The 19162-nt window shown below is 41.0% G+C and overlaps 1 protein-coding gene across 1 annotated transcript in view; it reads left to right on the forward strand.

Moving 5' to 3' along the window:
• Positions 1-9232: 9232 nt before the first annotated feature.
• The window catches only part of CLTRN (collectrin, amino acid transport regulator), a 33295-nt gene continuing 23365 nt past the window's right edge, over positions 9233-19162 (forward strand). Inside the window, exons 1-3 of the mRNA XM_004435150.3 lie at positions 9233-9580; positions 9900-9958; positions 13772-13857. Coding sequence (XP_004435207.1) covers positions 9523-9580; positions 9900-9958; positions 13772-13857 — 203 coding nt within the window. The 5' untranslated portion in view covers positions 9233-9522. The remainder of the gene's footprint in view (positions 9581-9899; positions 9959-13771; positions 13858-19162) is intronic.

Genomic DNA, 19162 nt, shown 5'->3' on the forward strand with positions numbered 1-19162 from the left:
TCAGCCCCGGTCGCGTTTCTTCCTCCTGTGTTCCATGCCCCTCCGTCTTGGCCAATCCTGGCGCTCCGCCCTTGCGACACAGCACGACCGTACGTTCCGCATTGGCCAGTCCCATTCCGCTCATGCGCATTTTCCTGTATTCCGTCCTGGCCACTCCCTGGGTTCCCAGGCCACCCACTTTCGGTTCCGCTCTGGCTGGGTCCACGCCTCCTGCTCTCCCTTTGCTGGCGGCGCCTAGTCGTGGGAAGCTGCGGAGGAGCGGGCGGGGCTCACAAGTTTCCGAAGAAAACCGTCCAGGTCTCAGAGCCAGACTTCAGCGGCATTGGTAGAGTGAAACGAGCCTGCGGACCCCTGATCCTGGTCAAAAATTGACTTTCTTCATATTTCTCCCAGCTCCAAACACCACAACTCCACGAGCAGAAACCGGATAGGAAACATAACTGGGGACCGACTGGGACTGTGTTCCTACGAGCCCCCCAGCCGATCTTAAATGCTAGGCAGATGCACGGAGTAAGAACACTCCTCTATTTCCTGATATCTGCTCCCGATGCCTTTCCCTAGGCACCTAGTGCCGTCTTGCTGTCTAGGGCCTGTGGAGGCAACACCGCACTTAGATGTCTGCTGGCGGGGTGGGGGGGCTGGGCCCTGCTCGGAAATTAATCTTTACTCCCTCCATTTACAATTCTGGGTCCACAAGAAAAAGTGAAGAGGTTATTACCAGCTTTTTTTTTTTTTTCTTTCCAGAAATCTCTGAACGGGCACACTTTGGAGAAGGGCACTTTTCATTAGCCATTCAGTCATTCATTCATTTAAATCTTGTTTATACAATACTGTGTTCCAGCGACAAATAAGACAAACCTCAAGGAGCTTACAGCCTGAAGTTTCCCAACTTGGGTTTGGATGGGACAAAAATTAATGAGAAAGTTAAGGAAGGTGTGGTAAGGGGGTTGGCTAATAGGTGCAAAAGGACTTGCTAAGTGCTGGTCTCTCTTTTTTTTAAAATTGAAGTGTAATTGACATATAACATTATATTAGTTTCAGATGTACGACATAATGATTGAATATTTGTATATATTGCAAAATGATCACCACAATGAGTCTGGTTAACATCCATCACCCCACATAGTTACAGTTTTTTTCTTGTGATGAGAATGTTTAAGATATACTCTTTTAGCAACTTTCAAATATGCAATATGGTATTATTAAGTATAGGCACCATTCTGTACATTACATCCCCATGACTTATTTACATTATAACTGGAAGTTTGTGCCTTTTGACCACCTTCACGTTTCACCCCCCCCCCCCGCGCCCTGCCTCTGGCAACCACCAATCTGTTCTCCGTATCTATGAGTTTGGTTTTTTATTTTTGTTTGTTTGTTTTTTAGATTCCACGTATAAGTGAGATCATCCAGTGTTTTGTCTTTCTCTGACTTATTTCACTCAGCGTAATGCCCTCCAGGTCCATTTGTTTGTTTGTTTGTTTGTTTTTATAATTTTATTTATTTATTTATTCCCCCTAAAGCCCCAGTAGATAGTTGTCTGTCATAGCTTCACATCCTTCTAGTTGCTCTGTATGTGGGACGTGACCTCAGCATGGCCGGAGAAGCGGTGAGTCGGTGCGCGCCCGGGATCCGAACCCCGGCCGCTAGCAACGGAGCGCACGCACTTAACCGCTAAGCCACGGGGCCGGCCCTGTTTGGTTGGTTTTGAGAAGCACAATTTTTCTTGATTTTTAGTCCCAAGGGAAATCCTGATTCCTCATCATGATGATACTGTGAACTAAGTAGGAAACAAGTGTCATAAGGAGTTTCATGCAGATCCCCTGAATGTAAACTGTTGCCTCAATCACAAAGCACAGTGTGTTAAATCAATGCAATGAACCACCCAAACTTTCCTGTTCATTTAAGATCACAGACCCTCAATGGTATGGCTTTATTCAAGGCAGCACTTAGATCCTCATTATGATGGCAAGTACGTTTCAACTCACATATCAACTGACTAACTGCCTTGGGAAGTTTTGTGGCTGAGTTCATGCTCAGAAGAGAGAAGTTCTGTAATAGATTAACAGTGTCTGTTGTGGGTGAAGGATGGGTGAGTGGCTGCAAGCATCGATCTATCTGGCATCTCTGATTTGTAGTCATAGAGGTCTTGCATGCACATCTTTTAGGTGGTCCTCAAAAACAACATTTCTTACTTTAAAGCTTTTAATGATTTCAGATGGTAGAAGGGTCAAGGTCATTGTCACTGGCCAAAATTTAAGGGCAGAAACTGATTTGCTGATTAATTCATATGCTTTGTATATCAACCAGAATGAGGGCTGTTTAGGATTCTGTTGTGAAAAGGAGAGCATCTAACCTAAAACGTACATGGCTCAATGGCCCCACCACCTCTTTATAGACGTTGACAAAGGAAGTACCTATAGGCAGGCTAGATGTGACTGGGTGACGCTAACTAGCAACCAAACAGAAGATTAAGGATGGGAAATACTACTCTCTAGAGCATGGCTGCAATTTTAGTCTAGAAAAAAATCATGACTTGCCAAAACCATGAGAAAATTCTCTATTATTTTATTTTATTTTATTTTTTTCGTGTGAGGAAGATCAGCCCGGTGCTAAGATCTATGCCAATCCTCCTCTTTTTGCCGAGGAAGACTGGCTCTGAGGTAACATCCCTGCTGATCTTCCTCCACTCTTATGTGGGACGCCGCCACAGCAAGCCCGACAAGTGGTGCGCCGGTGCGCTCCCTGGATCCGAACCTGGGCTGCCAGCAGCGGAGCACATGCACTCAACCACTATGCCACGGGGCTGGCCGGAGAAAATTCTTAGTATAACATCCAAGCAACAGTGCAAAGAGTTAAACATCTAGGAATAAATGTCAATAAAGTCTTGCTTTTACTACATGAGGCTCCTTATAATGTATTGGTCTTCACGCACAGGATGAGACACACAGACACACATGCATTCCGTTTAAGAAACTGTCCTTTCAATTCCTGTCTTAGGAATATAAAGTTTTCAGAATTACACTCCCTCAGTTTGTCTGAATTAATCTTCATTTCTAAATAGTAGTGATTAACTTTCTCTGAACTAGTAAAATTTTACCCCGTGGAAAAAAAGACAAAGTTCATAATGGTTACGGCTGTTGATTAACCTACAAAATTTGATGAGCCTTCTGAATATCATAGCTTCAGATTTTTTTCTCAACTTAAAAAGGGCATAAGGTATGGGAGTGGAGACAAAAATATTCCAAAGCCCAGGTTTCTTTGTTTATCAAAGATACTGGAATTTGTTTTTCTCTGGCTAGGAATGTAAAAAAAAAAAAATTGCAGTGTACCTCATGATACTTCATTTCCAGTCTTGAGCTTCTTAGAATGCCAGTTTAGGATTCAAATAAATCAATTTAGTTTAATTAAATTATCAAATATTCATGGCCCATGAGAAATGCAAAAGTGATCCAAATATAGTCCTTGCCCTCCAGGAACAAAATTTGTAGGACACAAAAGTAAATCATGTTGATGGTAGATGCATGTATGAATGTGAACAAAATGCTGTGGGAACACAGGAGGAGAGAATAAAAAATTAGTAGATTGGACAAGTCTATAACAAACAACAATCTATAACAAAGACAAAAGAAAAGAAAGTTTTCTCAAAGGAGATAATTGAGATAGACCTGTAACAATGGCTAAGATGTTTAAAGGTGAAAAATGAAAGCTCACGGTATTCAAGTTAAGGAAATGGTGTGAAAACACACACAAAGGACGGAGGTAGGACGTAGTCCACTGCAGGACCAGCTGGTGCAATGGCTCAGAGGAGGATGGGGAGGGGACATCAGTGTAGATGCATCTGAAAAGCCAAGTTGGGTTCAGATCTTAGAGGTCAAAGAGTGGATTCTCTGACATAGGCCCTGGGGTGCTGATGAAGATTTCAGTGTGGGAATGACTTCAGTGAAAATGACAAGGAGAAGGACAATGGAAGGTAGGAATGGCATTCAATGACAGTGAGTTTTAGATGTGCCTGTACTTACTAATCATGGGCTGTTGGACTGGCAGCCCATATGTGCCCAGGGCTCCAGCAACCAGGCAATTATTCTTTCTCATTAGCCATCTTAATAAAAAGATAAATGAGTTTATTTTAATCATAATTTCAGAATATGGAACAAGTGATGTTAAAATCTTATAGGATGCTTGATTTTACACACGCACACACACACACACACACATTTTGTTCCCTTTATCTCCTGTTCTTCCTTTTGTGAATTATTTCCATTAAGCCAGATACAAGGAGAAAAAAAGGTACCAGATAAAGGCCTAAATGGTGTTTCTAAAGTTTGTACGATGTTCAGCAGCATCCCTGGCCTCTACCCACTAGATGCCAGTAGCACTTCTCCTCCATTTGGAGACAACCAAAAATGTCTCCAGACATTGACAAAATGTCTTCTGGAGGAAAAAATCCAACTCTCCCCACCCCCCCAATTGAGAACCACTGAGTTGAGATAGAGTATTTTTCATAGTAGACAAAAATACTTTGGGCCGGCCCCGTGGCTTGGTGGTTGAGTGAGCGTGCTCCACTGCTGGCGACCCGGGTTCGGATCCCGGGCGCGCACCGACGCGCTGCTTCTCCGGCCATGCTGAGGCCGCGTCCCACATACAGCAACTAGAAGGATGTGCAGCTATGACATACAACTATCTACTGGGGCTTTGGGGGGAAAAAATAAATAAATAAAATCTTTAAAAAAAAAATACTTTATCTCTCCATGCATCTTAATACTGACAATTTAAAGAGAAGAAAACCCTTTTTTACCTCCTAATTATACTGAAAATATTAGACTAATTGCTATAAATATCTTGATATTGTTTATTATAAAGTATATTAATTTCATTCCAATTTAAACAATAAAGGATCACATTTATTCAAAATTCTACAACTTCTAGTCTAGAAAATTATTGATTGGAGCCATTAGTTTAAAAATTGCAAAGTTTTTATCTTATAAAAATTTTCTATGTTCAGCTATTAAAGATTTTATTTGATTTCTTCTAATGTGTCACAGCCAGATGTATTTCCCAAAACCCAATAAAAATGTACAGAGTAAAGTTACATCTGAAATGGTTTGGTTCCATAGTTTACTGTAGTAGATTTAGGTGCTGCAGGTTTAGTAAATTTCTCTTTATGACAATGAAACAGAAGAATCAGGGTCAAAATTCAAAAGTGACATCAGTCCTCCTGATCTCTTGTTTTATTGCAGGTAAATGGAGTATACATATGCTCTGATGAACTTTAAAAGGCATCTTGCATGAATCAAAAGGACTCATGTGTTTTCTTTTCGTGTGATCTCATATTTAATTTACCCTCCAGAGCAATAGATCAATGGTTGTGCTGAGAAACTGCTTTTCAACAGTGTTGTGGAGTATGAAAAAGCATGGAGAAATCAATTTCTTTTTCCTGTCTGGAGTCTCAGTGCCTTTTGTATTGCTCATGGCAACAGTAATCTCAACTTTTTGTCTATGTTCTCTAAACCCTGAAGATTGGAAGTAAATAGTAACATATTCAGAATGATTGAAACTGCTTTATTTGTCATCGTTACCACTGTTACTGAGAAATTAAGCTCTTATATGTGAAGTTGCTGAAATGAGCATTCTATGAAGCAAGTTTGCTATGAGTTCTCTGGAGGTTTAATACTTAAAATTGTGCATGAAAATAAAGACTAAGTTTGTGCAAGATTTTGAAAAGTGGAAGAAAAAAAGACAGTGTGTGGGCTGGCCCAGTGGTTAAGTTTGGGCACTCCGCTTCAGCAGCTCAGGGTTCGCAGGTTTGGACCCCAGGCACAGACCTACACACTGCTTATCAAGCCATGCTGTGGCAGGCATCCCACATATAAAGTAGAGGAAGATGGTCACGGAGGTTAGCCTAGGGCCAATCTTCCTCAGCAAAAAGAGGAGGATTGGCGACAGATGTTAGCTCAGGGCTAATCTTCCTCACCAAAAAAAAAGACAGTGTATTAAGAGGCAAGAACAATAATATCTAGTTCTGTGTTCCAACTGTTTTATTGAGCTATCAAGCTCTTTAATTATTAAATCATTTTTAGCACGTTCTAAGTGATGCATACCTCATAAGAGTCTTCATATTTTAAGTCAAGTTATTGACAATGTCTTATTTAATCTGTATACTTTTTCTATTCACCTGAAAGGAGCTATAAAAGTTGATATTTTTAATCATTCCCTTTTTGGCTGCTGTTTCTTTTGCTATTGTCAAATACTTTTCTAAGCAAATACTGGGATATAGAAAAATTAAAACTAATTATAGACTATTTAGAAAATAAGAATGAGATCACTGTACATCTGTACTTCCTCTGTCATGTGGCCAGAACAGTACCCCAAGGAAAATTCGTAGCCATAGATACTTTCATTATTAACTGAGAAAGATTAAAAATAAATAAGCCTATTAGCCAACCCAAGAGTTATAAAAAGAACAAGAAAACCAGTATAATGGCAACAGGAATGAGGACTTAACACATGTAAATAAGATTGACGAATCGGAAAGCAGAGAGTAAAGAATTGAAAATTAAATCCAAGATTTTGTTCTTTGATTAAACAACAATACAAATAGATAAATGTCTGGCAAGAATAATGGAAAATGAGAAAAAATTAATATATACACTAGAATATATAAAAGGAATATAGCAATGAATGTCAATATTTTATGGGAAATATTGTATAAAGTCCTTGAGAATACTGCAAAGTCTTAATGAAATGAATGATGCTCTTTGAAATTGTAACCAGCCAAAATGGACTCAGAAAGAAATATGAAACCTGCAATAAATGACAATATAAGAAATGAAAATTTTGAAAGAACTCTTCCCCCAAAATATATATGGTCCAGATTCTTTGACTCTGAATTCTTTATTTCTTCTGCATTTTTAAGTATTTGTAAACATAGACAATGTTAGAAATCTTTCTATGCCATTTTCAGGATGGTAATATAAGGGCTAGAAAAAAAGAAACCTCAAGAATCAGCACTGGGAAAGGAACCTAAGTGATATTCTTCTACGAAAAATGTTTAATAATCTAAGGAAAAACACAGCAATTAAGTCCAGAAGCATGTTAAAATCATCAAACTGAGCTTATCTAAGGGTTGGATCAATGTAAAGAAATTTATTAATATAATGCACCAAATGGTAAAAACTCTAGGATCATATTAATAGTTGCTGAAAAGGCAGTTGATAAAATTCAACACCATTATTGATAAAGAGAATTTTTAGTAAACTAGAAATAGAAGGAGACTTTCGTCTCACAACACATCATATTTAAAGTGACTCACCAGATCCTGTAGAGGAGCCCCATTCCCGTTAGAGTGAGGAAGAAGACAAGGGTCCATGTTATTCCCATTATTACATTACCCTGTTTTGATAGTGTTGCCACAATGAGACAAAACAACAACATCACACAAGAACACACAAGAAGATCCAAGGACAAGGAAAGTGTGTTTCAACTATTAAAATATATTAACATTGGTCGTTAATGCTGGTGGTATTTTGGATATTTTGTACTTTTCTCTTTTTGCTTCTCTGCATTTTCTATACAGAACTTCTATTGCTCTTTTTTCTGTCATTTTTTAAATGAGACAATAAACATTGAGAAATCATAATTCCAAAGAGAAGAGATTTTCTTTTGTTTTCAAATGAATGGCTTACACTACGATTTAGTATTTTACTGTCTTCAATCCTAGTCACACAGATGACTAAGTAAAAGCAAATGGAGAGTCAGTCACTTTTATAAAGTGCAAGATTAACAGCAAGCTGAATCAGATTTCTCTGTCTCTAACATGGCTTTGTTCCTTGATGCAAATAATCAGCTTGGTTACCATCTCTATCTATTAGCTTTCCTTCTCATGATGACTTTATCTAGTCTAACATTTCCTGAGATAACTTCATCCAGTCTGACTTTGTTTTCAGGGATTAGTTGTGTGAGCTCTTCCTTCTAGGAAGTTTCCATTTCACCTGATAGTGAAATTGCTAGAATGACTGGGCTAACTTTAGGCTGCCTCTCCCTCTAGTACAAGTTTTCCTGATTCTTGTACCCTTCCAACCAAGGTGAAGGCTAGGAGAAACAGCCTCCTCAGGTGGAGTCAGCGAACAGAAATGGGTCATCTATGATAAAATATCACCCTAATTAGAAGGGGGACGTGATACGACTCTCAAAGTGTTGCAGAAGTGTAGTTGTTGATATTTTTCTCATCATTGCTTTAAAAATCCAGATTTTTCTGCTTAACATCAGGATCACCCAATCTAATTTTTCCATTCATGGTTTTCAAGCAACAAGGTGGAATTTGGGGACTGAATTCATGAAGAGGCAGCATGGTAGAGAGGAAAGCCCTGACACTGACCTGCTAGGAGGGCTTCTATTGGCATCTGTAGAATGCCCGCTGGGGACGATTCTCTTTCACTCATTATCTTAATCCTCAGAGCATCTCTAAGGTTTTGTTGCAATTTCAGTTTTGACCAACGATGACCCAAGACGCTGTGCGGTTCAGTGTGGTGGAGATAGGGTTCAAGTGTAGGTCAGCCAGGCTGGTAAAGTGATACCCATTCCAGTCCCCCCATTGCCCCCAATGCCTTAAACACTGGATCCTCGGTTCCCTCGTATGTAAGATGATCATAACAACAGCAACTGTGAGGAGCTGTTTTGAGGATTAGAGAAATAATCCAGCAAACCTAGTTCATGGTAGGTAGCTCTTAATTACTGTTCCATAGCTGCACAGACCAATGTAGTCACTAGCCACACATGGCTACTTAAATTAATAAAAATTCAGTTTCTCAGTAGCACTTCCCCATTTCACCTGCTCAATAGCCACCTGTGTCTAGTGGCTACCATATTGGATAGCACAGATACAGAGCATTTCCACCATCACAGAATGTTCCATTGGACAGCACTGCTCTATATCATTAACTTTGATTTTACACAACTGCCAGATCTTGGGGCTGGCCAAAACCATTCCCTTTGAATTGGAAGCTCTCCTTGGATGTTTACCTGCGGAGAGTCAGGTGAGGTCATTCTTGGAAGGGTGTCTTTTGTTCACCAGAGATAGAAAGGAGTGATGTTTGTTTCCCAAATTAAGATAGCCTATCTATGAACCAGATATTTCAGCCCTGAAAAGATGGGAAGTTCATGCCAAGGAAACCCACCAGAGAGGACTCAACTCTTTCTACCATGCACTTAACCAGCAACAACAGAAGGGGCGGGAAAGGATTCAGACTTGGAGTCAGCAGAGGAAACAGTCTTTGGAGGTGGAGTCTGGGAAGGACAACTAATCCGTTTTCCAAACAGATTTTCGTAAATAACTGACAGGAGATGGGCTGCTTCTATCAAAGTATTAACCCAAATGATGGAGGTTAATCATTAAACCTTTCAGGTGGTGGCTTGCTTGTTTCTCTGATATTCTAATCCGGGTCACAGAATGGCTAAGGCAGCTTTAAGTGAAGGGTGGATTTTTTTCCCCTCCTTTTGCCTTGTGTTTTCCACTCTGAAAGAATGTTGTGGCTGCTCTTTTTTCTGGTGACTGCTATTCATGCTGAACTCTGTCAGCCAGGTACGTAGTCTTGAAACCTAAAAATAGATTAACAGTTTTCTAAATGATTGACAAGTCTTTGACTGAAAGACCTCTTTATTTTTCTAAATCTGCAGACATGTTGTGGCTTGAAAGTTGAGCCTCTGATTGTTTTATGAATTTGAAAGAAATTTTTAAACCATCTAAGATGATTGCGGTGAACTTTCAGGAATATTTGGAGCAGTTTAATTGCGGTTCTGTGTTCTGTTGATTTCAGTTGCATTAAATATTAGGATTTATCAGGCTCTCTTTTAGCAGATTTTATCATCATATACTGCTCTCTCTTTTTTCTTTCTGGCAGATGCAGAAAATGCTTTTAAAGTGAGACTTAGTATCAAAACAGCTCTGGGAGATAAAGCAGTAAGTGGAGAATCTGCATGTTCATCTTAAATGTTGTTTGCTAATAACATTGTACTTTCTCTAATAATGAGCATCTCTGCATACTTATCTTAAACTTGTATAGATTACTTCTAAAGACCTCAAATCTGATATTTTCTTAAAGTAAAAAAAATTATAGTAAAGTAGAAATTGTTAAGAACATAATTTTGCCTAAAGTATTTCATCTGCAGTGTATGCTAGAAAATATGTGAAGTTTTGTATTACACAAAACAACTTCACAAACTTGAACATTTCAACCCAGCGTAGTGGAGAAAAGGAGCCTGAGTCAGGTACTCAGGTCTGGGTTGGGCTCTGCTTCTCACTGCTATGGTCATTTGAATTTTGTCAGCCTCAGTTTTCTAGTCATTGGAAGAGGGATGTTCCACCCACATAAGATCTTTCACAGCACAAAATTTTCCAGTTCTAACGTGAAGTTTTTTCAATTCTTCTCAAATATCAAAGTACCAACAGGCAATATATGCTTATGAAATTGAAGTTAAAAAATCCTCATGGGGCTCATGTAGCTATAGAAACAGTAAAGACTGTCGAATGAATAAGATGGTATTACGTAATCCTAGTTTCAGTTTTCCAGTGTGGTTTGTGAAAATTTTCCCTAATAGAAGGTGATATTAAAATGCCTCAGGCTAGAAACAATAAAAGAATGTTAAAGAAACTTAGAGGTATTCTGTTTGCAGGCCAATCCACCAATGTATTATTTTATTCACTCAATGAGTAATAATCATAATAAGAGCCAGCATTTATTGAGAACTGAGTTTACTTTCTAGCTGGGACCCTTCTAATCACTTTGCTCACATCAGCTCATTTAGCCCTCACAACAACTCTTTGAGGAAGGTAGTACGTGTATTTCCATTCTCATTAGATGGATGAGAAAACTGAGGTGCAGAGAAATTAAGTGACCTACTCAAGATCTCAAGTCAACAAATGGCAGAGGTAATATTTGAACCCAGGCAGCCTGACTGCAGAATCCACTCTCTCTACCAGTGTGTAGGGTTGCTCATCCCAGGATCCTCTGAGGGGAGGCACCATGCTGGATGCTGGGGATGCAGTGCAGCTAAAATCAGGCTTGTCCCTGCCTTTGTGGAGCTTCTAGTAGTGGGAGAATTGGTTGTCCGTCAAATATTCAGTGAACCAAATGCAAATGTGCAAACTTTACAAGTATTACAGGAAGGAGAAGTACATGGGAGCTTTGGCCTCATCAGGGGCCTCAGTACCTGGCATTTGCTGTGAGGTCTAAAGCATGAGTAGATGTGAACCAGGGGATAAAAGAAAAAAGAGCAGAGGGAACAGCATGTGCAAAGGCTTATTTCAGGAAGGAACTTGGTGAGAATGAGGGATGGAAGGAAGGCTGAGGTGTCTGGAACTGGAGCAGAGAGGAGGAGCAAGGCACGTGATGAGCTTAGAGAGAAAGGAGGGGTCAGGCCAAAGAATATGTGGACTGTGTTAGGAAGTTCTGATATTACCTTTAAAGCCAGTGGGAGTTTTATGGAAGAGGTGTCATGGTAGAATTAGTGTTTGGAAGAGGCTTTGGCTACAGTGTGGAAGACAGATTGAAGGGGACTATAGTAGAAAGGAGGAACCAGTTAGGAGGTGATTGGAGTAATGTAGGTGAGAGATGATGGCCATTTGGAGTACAGTGTGTTGGTGGAGAGAGAGTAGTGAAGGGATCTGAAAGCCACAGGGATGTTGTGACAAGGAAGGGAGAAGGAGGGGTTAAGGATGAAACTTTTGTTTCTAATTATGCAACTGGATGGGTGATGACCCCTTTATGAGTCAGGAACCAGGTACAGACAAGAACAGTCTTTAAATGTGGACTTGATGAGTTTGAGGCATTATTGACTAATAGGCAAGAACAGAGGGGCTTGAGATATATATATTCCTGAGTCATTTGCACTGAAGTGATAATGGAAGCTTGGAGTAGATGACCGTGCTGAGGGAGAAAGTACAGAGTGACAAGAGGAGAGGGTCTAGCATAGAGCTTTGAGGTTCTCCAAAACTTGAAGCCCTTGTAGAAGAGGGTGAACCTGCAAAGGGGGGCAGAGGGGTGGGAGGAAAACCAGGAGAATGTTGTATTATAAAAGAGAAAAGAGTGCTTCAAGATGAAGGGAGTGTTTGAGAGCATCAAATGCAGTTGAGAGGCCAAGCAAGATGAGACTGAAAACTGCTCATTGTGTCAAGCAATGTGGAAGTCATTGGTAACTTTAGAGAGAGCTGTTTTTGTGGAGTGGTGGAACTGGGAGGCAGATAACGGAGGGAGTTAAGAAGAAGTGGGTGGTGAACATGTAAAGATGGAAGTATGGACAACTCCTTTGAGAATTTTGGCTGTGAAGGGCAGGAGAGAGACAGCAGTAGGTGAAAGAAGGAGGATTGAGTAAAGTGACTTGGTTTTGCTCTTGTTTTAATGGGAAAGACTTGAGTGTGGTTAAAAGTCAATGGACAGGCTCCAGTCAGAGTCGAATGCACGGAAGAGAGGGGTGCAACTGATACTGTTTAGATCCTGAGAAGGGCAGAAGAGAAACATCCCTAATAGAGGTGGATAGAATAGCCATTGAAAGGCGGAGAGATCACATCTGGCCCTTCAGGGGAGGATGTGGATAGGGTGTGTTCCTCTATGGAGGAAGTTTTATATTTGGTGTTAGGAGGATGGGGAGTTTAAGTTGATCACTTGAGATATATCTCTAAATTATGAAACAAGAGTGTCTAGTGAGATTGAGGTGTGAGGGAAAGCATTGAGATTTGGGGAGCCTGAAAGATGTTTGAAGTAGTCACTGTGAACCATGAGACAGAGAAAACTGGTGGAGAAATCTAAGGGATTCCCAGGTAATTTTGGAGTAGGTCATCATGAATTTAGAGTTAAAGCAACAAACCCTGTTCTATGACTTTCTGCAGTTACACTTGATTACTCACCTAAAATGTGGCATCAGCCACATTAGTTTGCTAGGGCTGCAGTAACAAAGTACCACAGACTGAATGGCTTAAACAATAGAAATTGATTTTTTCTCAGTTCTGGAGGCTAAAAATCCAAGATCAAGGTGTCAGCAGCATTGGTTTTTTCTGAGGTCCCTGAGGGAAGGATTTGTTCCAGGCCGCTCTCTTTGGCTTATAGATGGCTGTCTTCTCCCTGTGTCTTCACATTGTCTTCTCTCTGTACGTGTCTGTGTCCAAATTTCCTCTTCTTACAAGGACATCAGTCATATTGGTTTAGGGCCCACCCTAATGATCTCATTTTAGCCTAATCATTTCTGTAAAAGGCACTATCTCCAAACATGGTTACATTCTTGGGTACTGGGTGTTAGGGCTGCAACATATAAATTGAGGAGGGGGGGCATAATTTAGCCCATAATGTATACACACACTCAAGTTTCCAGCTGAGAAAATAAAAATAAAAATTGTACCAATGTTAATAAAGGAAAGGAAGCTGAGAGGGGGAGTCAGTTTAGGAGTGAAGAGAGAAAGGGAGGAAGGGAACGGACTGTTTATGTCCAGGATGAGATGTCTAAATGCCCTATTTGTTGACCTCCTACTAATACTGCAGATTCTGAAGAAGATAATACAATGGGAAACACTCCACACTTGGAATGATAGAATGTCCAAGAAACCCTATCTTGAACATTATGGTGACATGCTTTATCGTGGTCTCCAGTCTTTAGTGTATGAGGAAAATGAGAGAGAGACAAAGAGAGGCACCACACCACTTTGGCTACAATTAGATTCCAATAGACTGTTTTTTACTCCATGCCTCTTCACTTTACATTTTCTGTTTTACTTGTCTTTCAGTATGCTTGGGATACAAATGAAGAATATCTGTTCAAAGCGATGGTGGCTTTCTCCATGAGAAAAGTTCCCAACAGAGAAACAACAGAGTGAGTAAAAAGTGAAAAATCTTAATTGATTATTTGCAGTGTTTTTTGAGACAGTACATTAATTCAAAACTCGATCTTGAAAATAATTCATTAACCAATTTTTTGAAGGGATCCACATTTTTATTTAACATTTTAAAAAAACTTTTGTAATCTAGCTCAGCTTACAGTTTGTATCATATTCCAACAATGCTCTTCATCCACTAGGCACTATGAAGATAATTATCCAAAAAAAATTGCAGTCATGTTCATAAACTTTCTACATTTCTATTGTATTCGCATAATTTCTCTTGCAGATAGATAGGTAGACAGACAGACAGACAGACAGATAGAAAGAAAGAAAAGAACTCTACTCTCACTGTATTAGTCTGCTTGGTGCCATAACAAAGTACCGCAGATGGGTAGCTTAAACAACAGAAATTTATTTCTCACAGTTCGGGAGGCTGGGAAGTCCAAGATCAAGGACTGGCAAGGTAGGTTTCATTTTGAGGCCTCTTCTTTTGGCTTGCAGGCACCACCAGATTGCTGTGTGCTCACGTGGCCTCTTCTTTGTTGGGGGCGGGGGAAATAGGACGGAGAGGGAGTGAGCTCTCTGGTGTCTCTTCTTATGAGGACACTAATCCTATCTAACAAGGCTCCACGCTTATGATGTCATTTAACCGTAATTACCTCCTTATAGGCCCTATCTCCAAATACAGTCACATTTGAGGTTAGGGCTTCAACATATGAATTTGGGGGGAAGGGGAACAAATCAGTTCATAGCACTCATTTTGAAAATAAATATGTGTAGGTTCATCCCACTGTTGGTATCTATCATAGCATCTTGTTTATTTTCTTGAAAGCTTTAATACAACTTGTAGTAGTTTTACATTTTTATCTATTCTTCCAGAGGAATCTTCTCTATTTGTGATACTTCCTTCCATTCCTGCTTGTGATTAGGGTAATACTCCTGGTTTCTCTCTACTCCCTCCCTCTCTCTTCCCCTTGAAAGGAGGAATGACTGATCTGATTGGTGAGTGGGAAGGAGAAACTGGGCGTGGGTTCCCTTCTCTAGGAACCTCCTCAGACAGCAGGCATTTTTCTGTGCTACTCCCTACACTAATTACAGAATCAGGCCCTGCATGGGCATGCACACACACCTGTAAGTCTGTACGTACTGTTCACAGATGAGGACTGTTTAGATGGGTAGGTGCCATATCATACAGGGAATTAAATATCTTGCATAGTACTCCAGTATGTGGTGACACATGCCCCAGTTCAGCTCTACCTGGGATGCTGTAGATAAATTTATCTCATTTCAGGATTTTTTTCAAAAATTAGGAAGGAAATTTACCTGCTGATTAAAGTCATAGCCTCCAACCTAGCCCTTTATTTTGGTCTCCTATCTACTTCATTCTTTTGTCTTAATTCTGTAATGATTCAGAACCTGGCAAAGAGGATCACTGTTTATTGGTCTCCCTCAAACCGATAATAAATGATGCATGGGCCATGAATATAAAGAATGAAACAGAAGAGTGGAACTTGGGGAAGCAAAATAAACATATGATATATGTATTTGTGTGTAGACACACTTGTATATATATAGATACATATATATATGTATACTTTAAAATATTCACATGATTCACATGAGACTATATTCAAGTGATTCAAAAAATTAAAAGAAGGAGGTATATAGCAAAACAAAATTAGGTACTGAAGTGAACTCTATTCCTATTTTATAGATTTTTGGAAAAAATACATTTGTTTTTATCTTATGCCTTCACAGCATTCTTTCCACAACTTTAAAAATAATCAATAACCATTAGGTAATTGCATTATAAGAAATTGAAAAGGAAAAATATAAGAAAAAAAGCCACTGGTCATCTCACAATGCTGACCCCTCAACTAGTCTCTTTTTATCTTCTAGCCCTTGTTCAGCAAGTTTTATAAATTCCCGTGTTCATTGTGCTATTACTTCCTGTAAGTGCCTAAATTTCACCTGTAAATGACTATGTTAAATCAGATGTTTCCATTCTTCGCAAAAGTTAATTTAAATATGTAACATTTCAGATTAATTTTGAGGAATTCACTTTTGAAATTATTTTTTCAGACCCGTCAGCATTATAGGAATCTGTGAATATCAGATCTAGTTTATTTGCACAGGTGTTTTACTTGGAATTGGGTACACAAGATATATAGAAGCTTTTGTTGCCAATGCCAGTTGAAAAAATCAAAAAGTGCAAAACTAGATTGGGGTCAACAAGCTTTTTTCGGTAAAAGGTCAAGCAACGTGAGTCCCAGCAATACTGCTGTCAGGCGCTGAGTGATGAGGGCTGCCTAATGAATCACGATGTGTTTAAGATGCAGTTCAACTGCTGGGCCCGATTCTACCGCATCTTTACATGACCAGGCTTCCCCCTATGGGAAATGGGACCATGAAATGCAAGACGGGATTGAAAACAACTTTGCAGAGGGGCTGCCTGTCTCGAGTGTGGCGGGTGGATGGAAGACACCAGTAGCTTGGCAAATATATCAGATTTAAAATCTTCAGCTTTTCAGAGGTCTTTTGGTGCCAGTGTGAGGGAGAGTGAATTCTGGAAGGTGAGAAATATCCCTTTCCAGGATGGCTTCAGGGATTCAAATCTTGAACATTTGCTGTTTATTGTTTTTTTTCCCCCATCATTGCTCGTTCTATGAATATTGCAGAAAACTTGAAGATACTGAGATGCACTGGAGTGAAAATGTAACTCAGTAAAGACAGTCAAGTGATTAACAGAATACTAAATACTCTCATACTCATCCCACCTTTACCCAGTCCTTACTACAATCTCTCTCATATCAAGCTCGATCACCTCCAATGATACAGAGCTCATGTCTCCTGGGGGTGCCTCTTCATGTTTGGGAGCCTGCCACTAGCATATCCTTGATCCAGTCACTATAACCTTGATTAACTATGAAACAGGGTGTAACTTCTAGAGACAGGTCCTGGCTGCATCCATGCAGGACTTGCTGGAGGGCTGACCTGGTCCATTCACCAGCACGCCAGGCAGGCAGTGGGAGAGAAGGCTAGAGGGTCAGAGAGGCAGAGGGTGTGGGCCTGCAGAGAGGGCTGTGGCATTTCTGCTCCCTTCCCCATAGGACAGGGGCAGGAATGGGTTCCAGTGTGTAGATATCACACAGCCAGGCGGGTGTTGACAGCCGGGCCCACTCTGATGAGTCAGTGCCCATGTTCTACCAGTGAGTGTGTGTTTTGAGTGATGCTCTTGCTTCTTTCCTGCCTCCCTCAAGTCAGGCAGAGACTGCTCAGAGAGAGTGCAGTTGTCTGTGGGAGGAGACTGGCCTATCACTTCCTGGTTGGATGCTCCCCAACTTGCAGATATTCTCAGGACTACTTGAAGCTGCCACCAGAGTAGCAGTACCTGGAGTTGTAGAGATTATGATGCTGTCCCCAGTCACTGAGAGTGTCCTGTGGACTAGGAACTGGAGCCTGCCTCTCAGCTGGAGAAGTCTAAAGGTGGAAGGCTGGTTTGAGCCTCCCGTGACTGGGTGAGACGGCAGCTTTGTGAGCAGACTGTACTTGAACGTATTCCTCGGGCCAAGCGAAGGCTGCTGAAGGGAGCTGGATGGAGTCACCGCCTTTGGGGCTGAGAACCAACAGCAGGGCAGAGAGAAGGCAGTAGAAGGAGGCTGGAAGTGCACCATTGGAGGCAGAGCAGAGGGTGGAATGGGGGAAGTCAGCCAGAGCGCATCACCCATGACAGGGAAGATGCAGTGCACAGGTCCCCAGACAGGTCCCCAAAGGCCCCACAAGTGCACTCTGAATGAAGAGCATGAGGACGCCCGCCATGACAGAGGACCAGGAACAGTGAGAGGGCACCACCAAGAGCCCTGGCTAAGGAACAAGAACTTTGCCTTTTTCTTCTCTGATTCCCGCCCTCTCCCATCTCCCCTTGCCATCCGTAAATGAGCAGGAATGAAGCAGCGTGGGGGGAGGTAAGGGCAGATGTGCGGGAGGAAGTGGAGCACGGAGAGGGACAGCCCGGAGCACACGCGCGGGCCAGCACTGCTGCAAGGAGAGCAGCCGTGTGTCAGGGGCAGGAAGGCAGTTTTGATCAGGCTGCCCTGGACTCTAACAGCCAGAAGTGGCAGGAAAGCTCCACCGACTGCTGCAGATGGTGTCAAGGAGGGGGGAAGGAAGAGCTGACCCGGCGCCCAAAGGCACCGCTGTGAGAAGCAGGAGCCTCTTTCTTCACTGTGGTCTCCTGAGGCCAGCCTGCTGAGCTGCGCTGCTGGGCCGGCTCCATAGAATTAAGTAACCTCTATCGAAAGCCTACTATGTGCTCGGCCCTGAGATTAGTGTGATGGATAAAACCAGGTCCCAGACAGCACAGGGCCCACACCCAAGAAGCTGACCCTGGTAGAAATTATAGGAAGAAGGACTAAATGTGACAGAAATAAGACAATTCTTTCAAAATCATTATTTACAAATCTTGACATCAAGTGGTTTTCTTGCTATTTCCTGGATGTTCTTAAAAGCAGAATGGAAGGTGGATGGAGATATTTAAATGATAAAAAGTTCTGTTTCATGAGGTCAGGTTATTTGAAGTTTTCTTGGGACTTCGACTGAAGATGGCAACCAGGTGTTTTCAAGTTTTTACAATAAGGTTAAGGCCAGATTTACTGAAATAGTTTCACAGGAATTTTTAAATGTTGAAAGTAGTTTCTAAGGATAATGTAATCTAAGTTTAAACTTTAGCCTATTTTACCAGATAAACTGGGAAATTGATCTGTCTGATTTACTCAAATATTGGCGTTTAGGATAATTTGTCATTTTTAGCAAGAGAGGTAGAAGTCTAACTCAGGCATGGCATTTTCTTTCTGAGTTAAATGGTGTAGGGCATGGAATGGATTTCTTCCTCTGCCTAATTATTCAAGGATAAGTCTTGTGACCTAAAAAGGAACAACGTGCTGTTGTATCCACGGTAAGGGGATTAACGGTCTTGTGCTTGTAAAACAGCAGCCCGGCTCCTATTTAGTCCTTTGACTTGCAGAAACAAGAGCTCAATTCTTACCACCCCTTGGATGCAGTTGGCCCTGTCTGGCGCCGTTGATAAGAAATGGTAGTGGAGCCAACTCTTAGAGAATTACCTTCAGACCAGGGCTCCCCACACTTGAGGAAAGGGAGTGGAGATTTTTCTTTTACCTCGGTAGTGATTTGATTAAAACAGCCATTTGTATATGTATAAATATTATTACTTTGTAAGACATTTGGACAAAATCATTATCAAAGTGAATTCAAATAATTCCCTCAGATCTATCTATATTT

The sequence above is a fragment of the Ceratotherium simum genome, chromosome X (assembly GCF_057802395.1).
Source record: "Ceratotherium simum simum isolate JZ-2026a chromosome X, ASM5780239v1, whole genome shotgun sequence".
NCBI classification, from domain to species: Eukaryota; Metazoa; Chordata; class Mammalia; order Perissodactyla; family Rhinocerotidae; genus Ceratotherium; species Ceratotherium simum.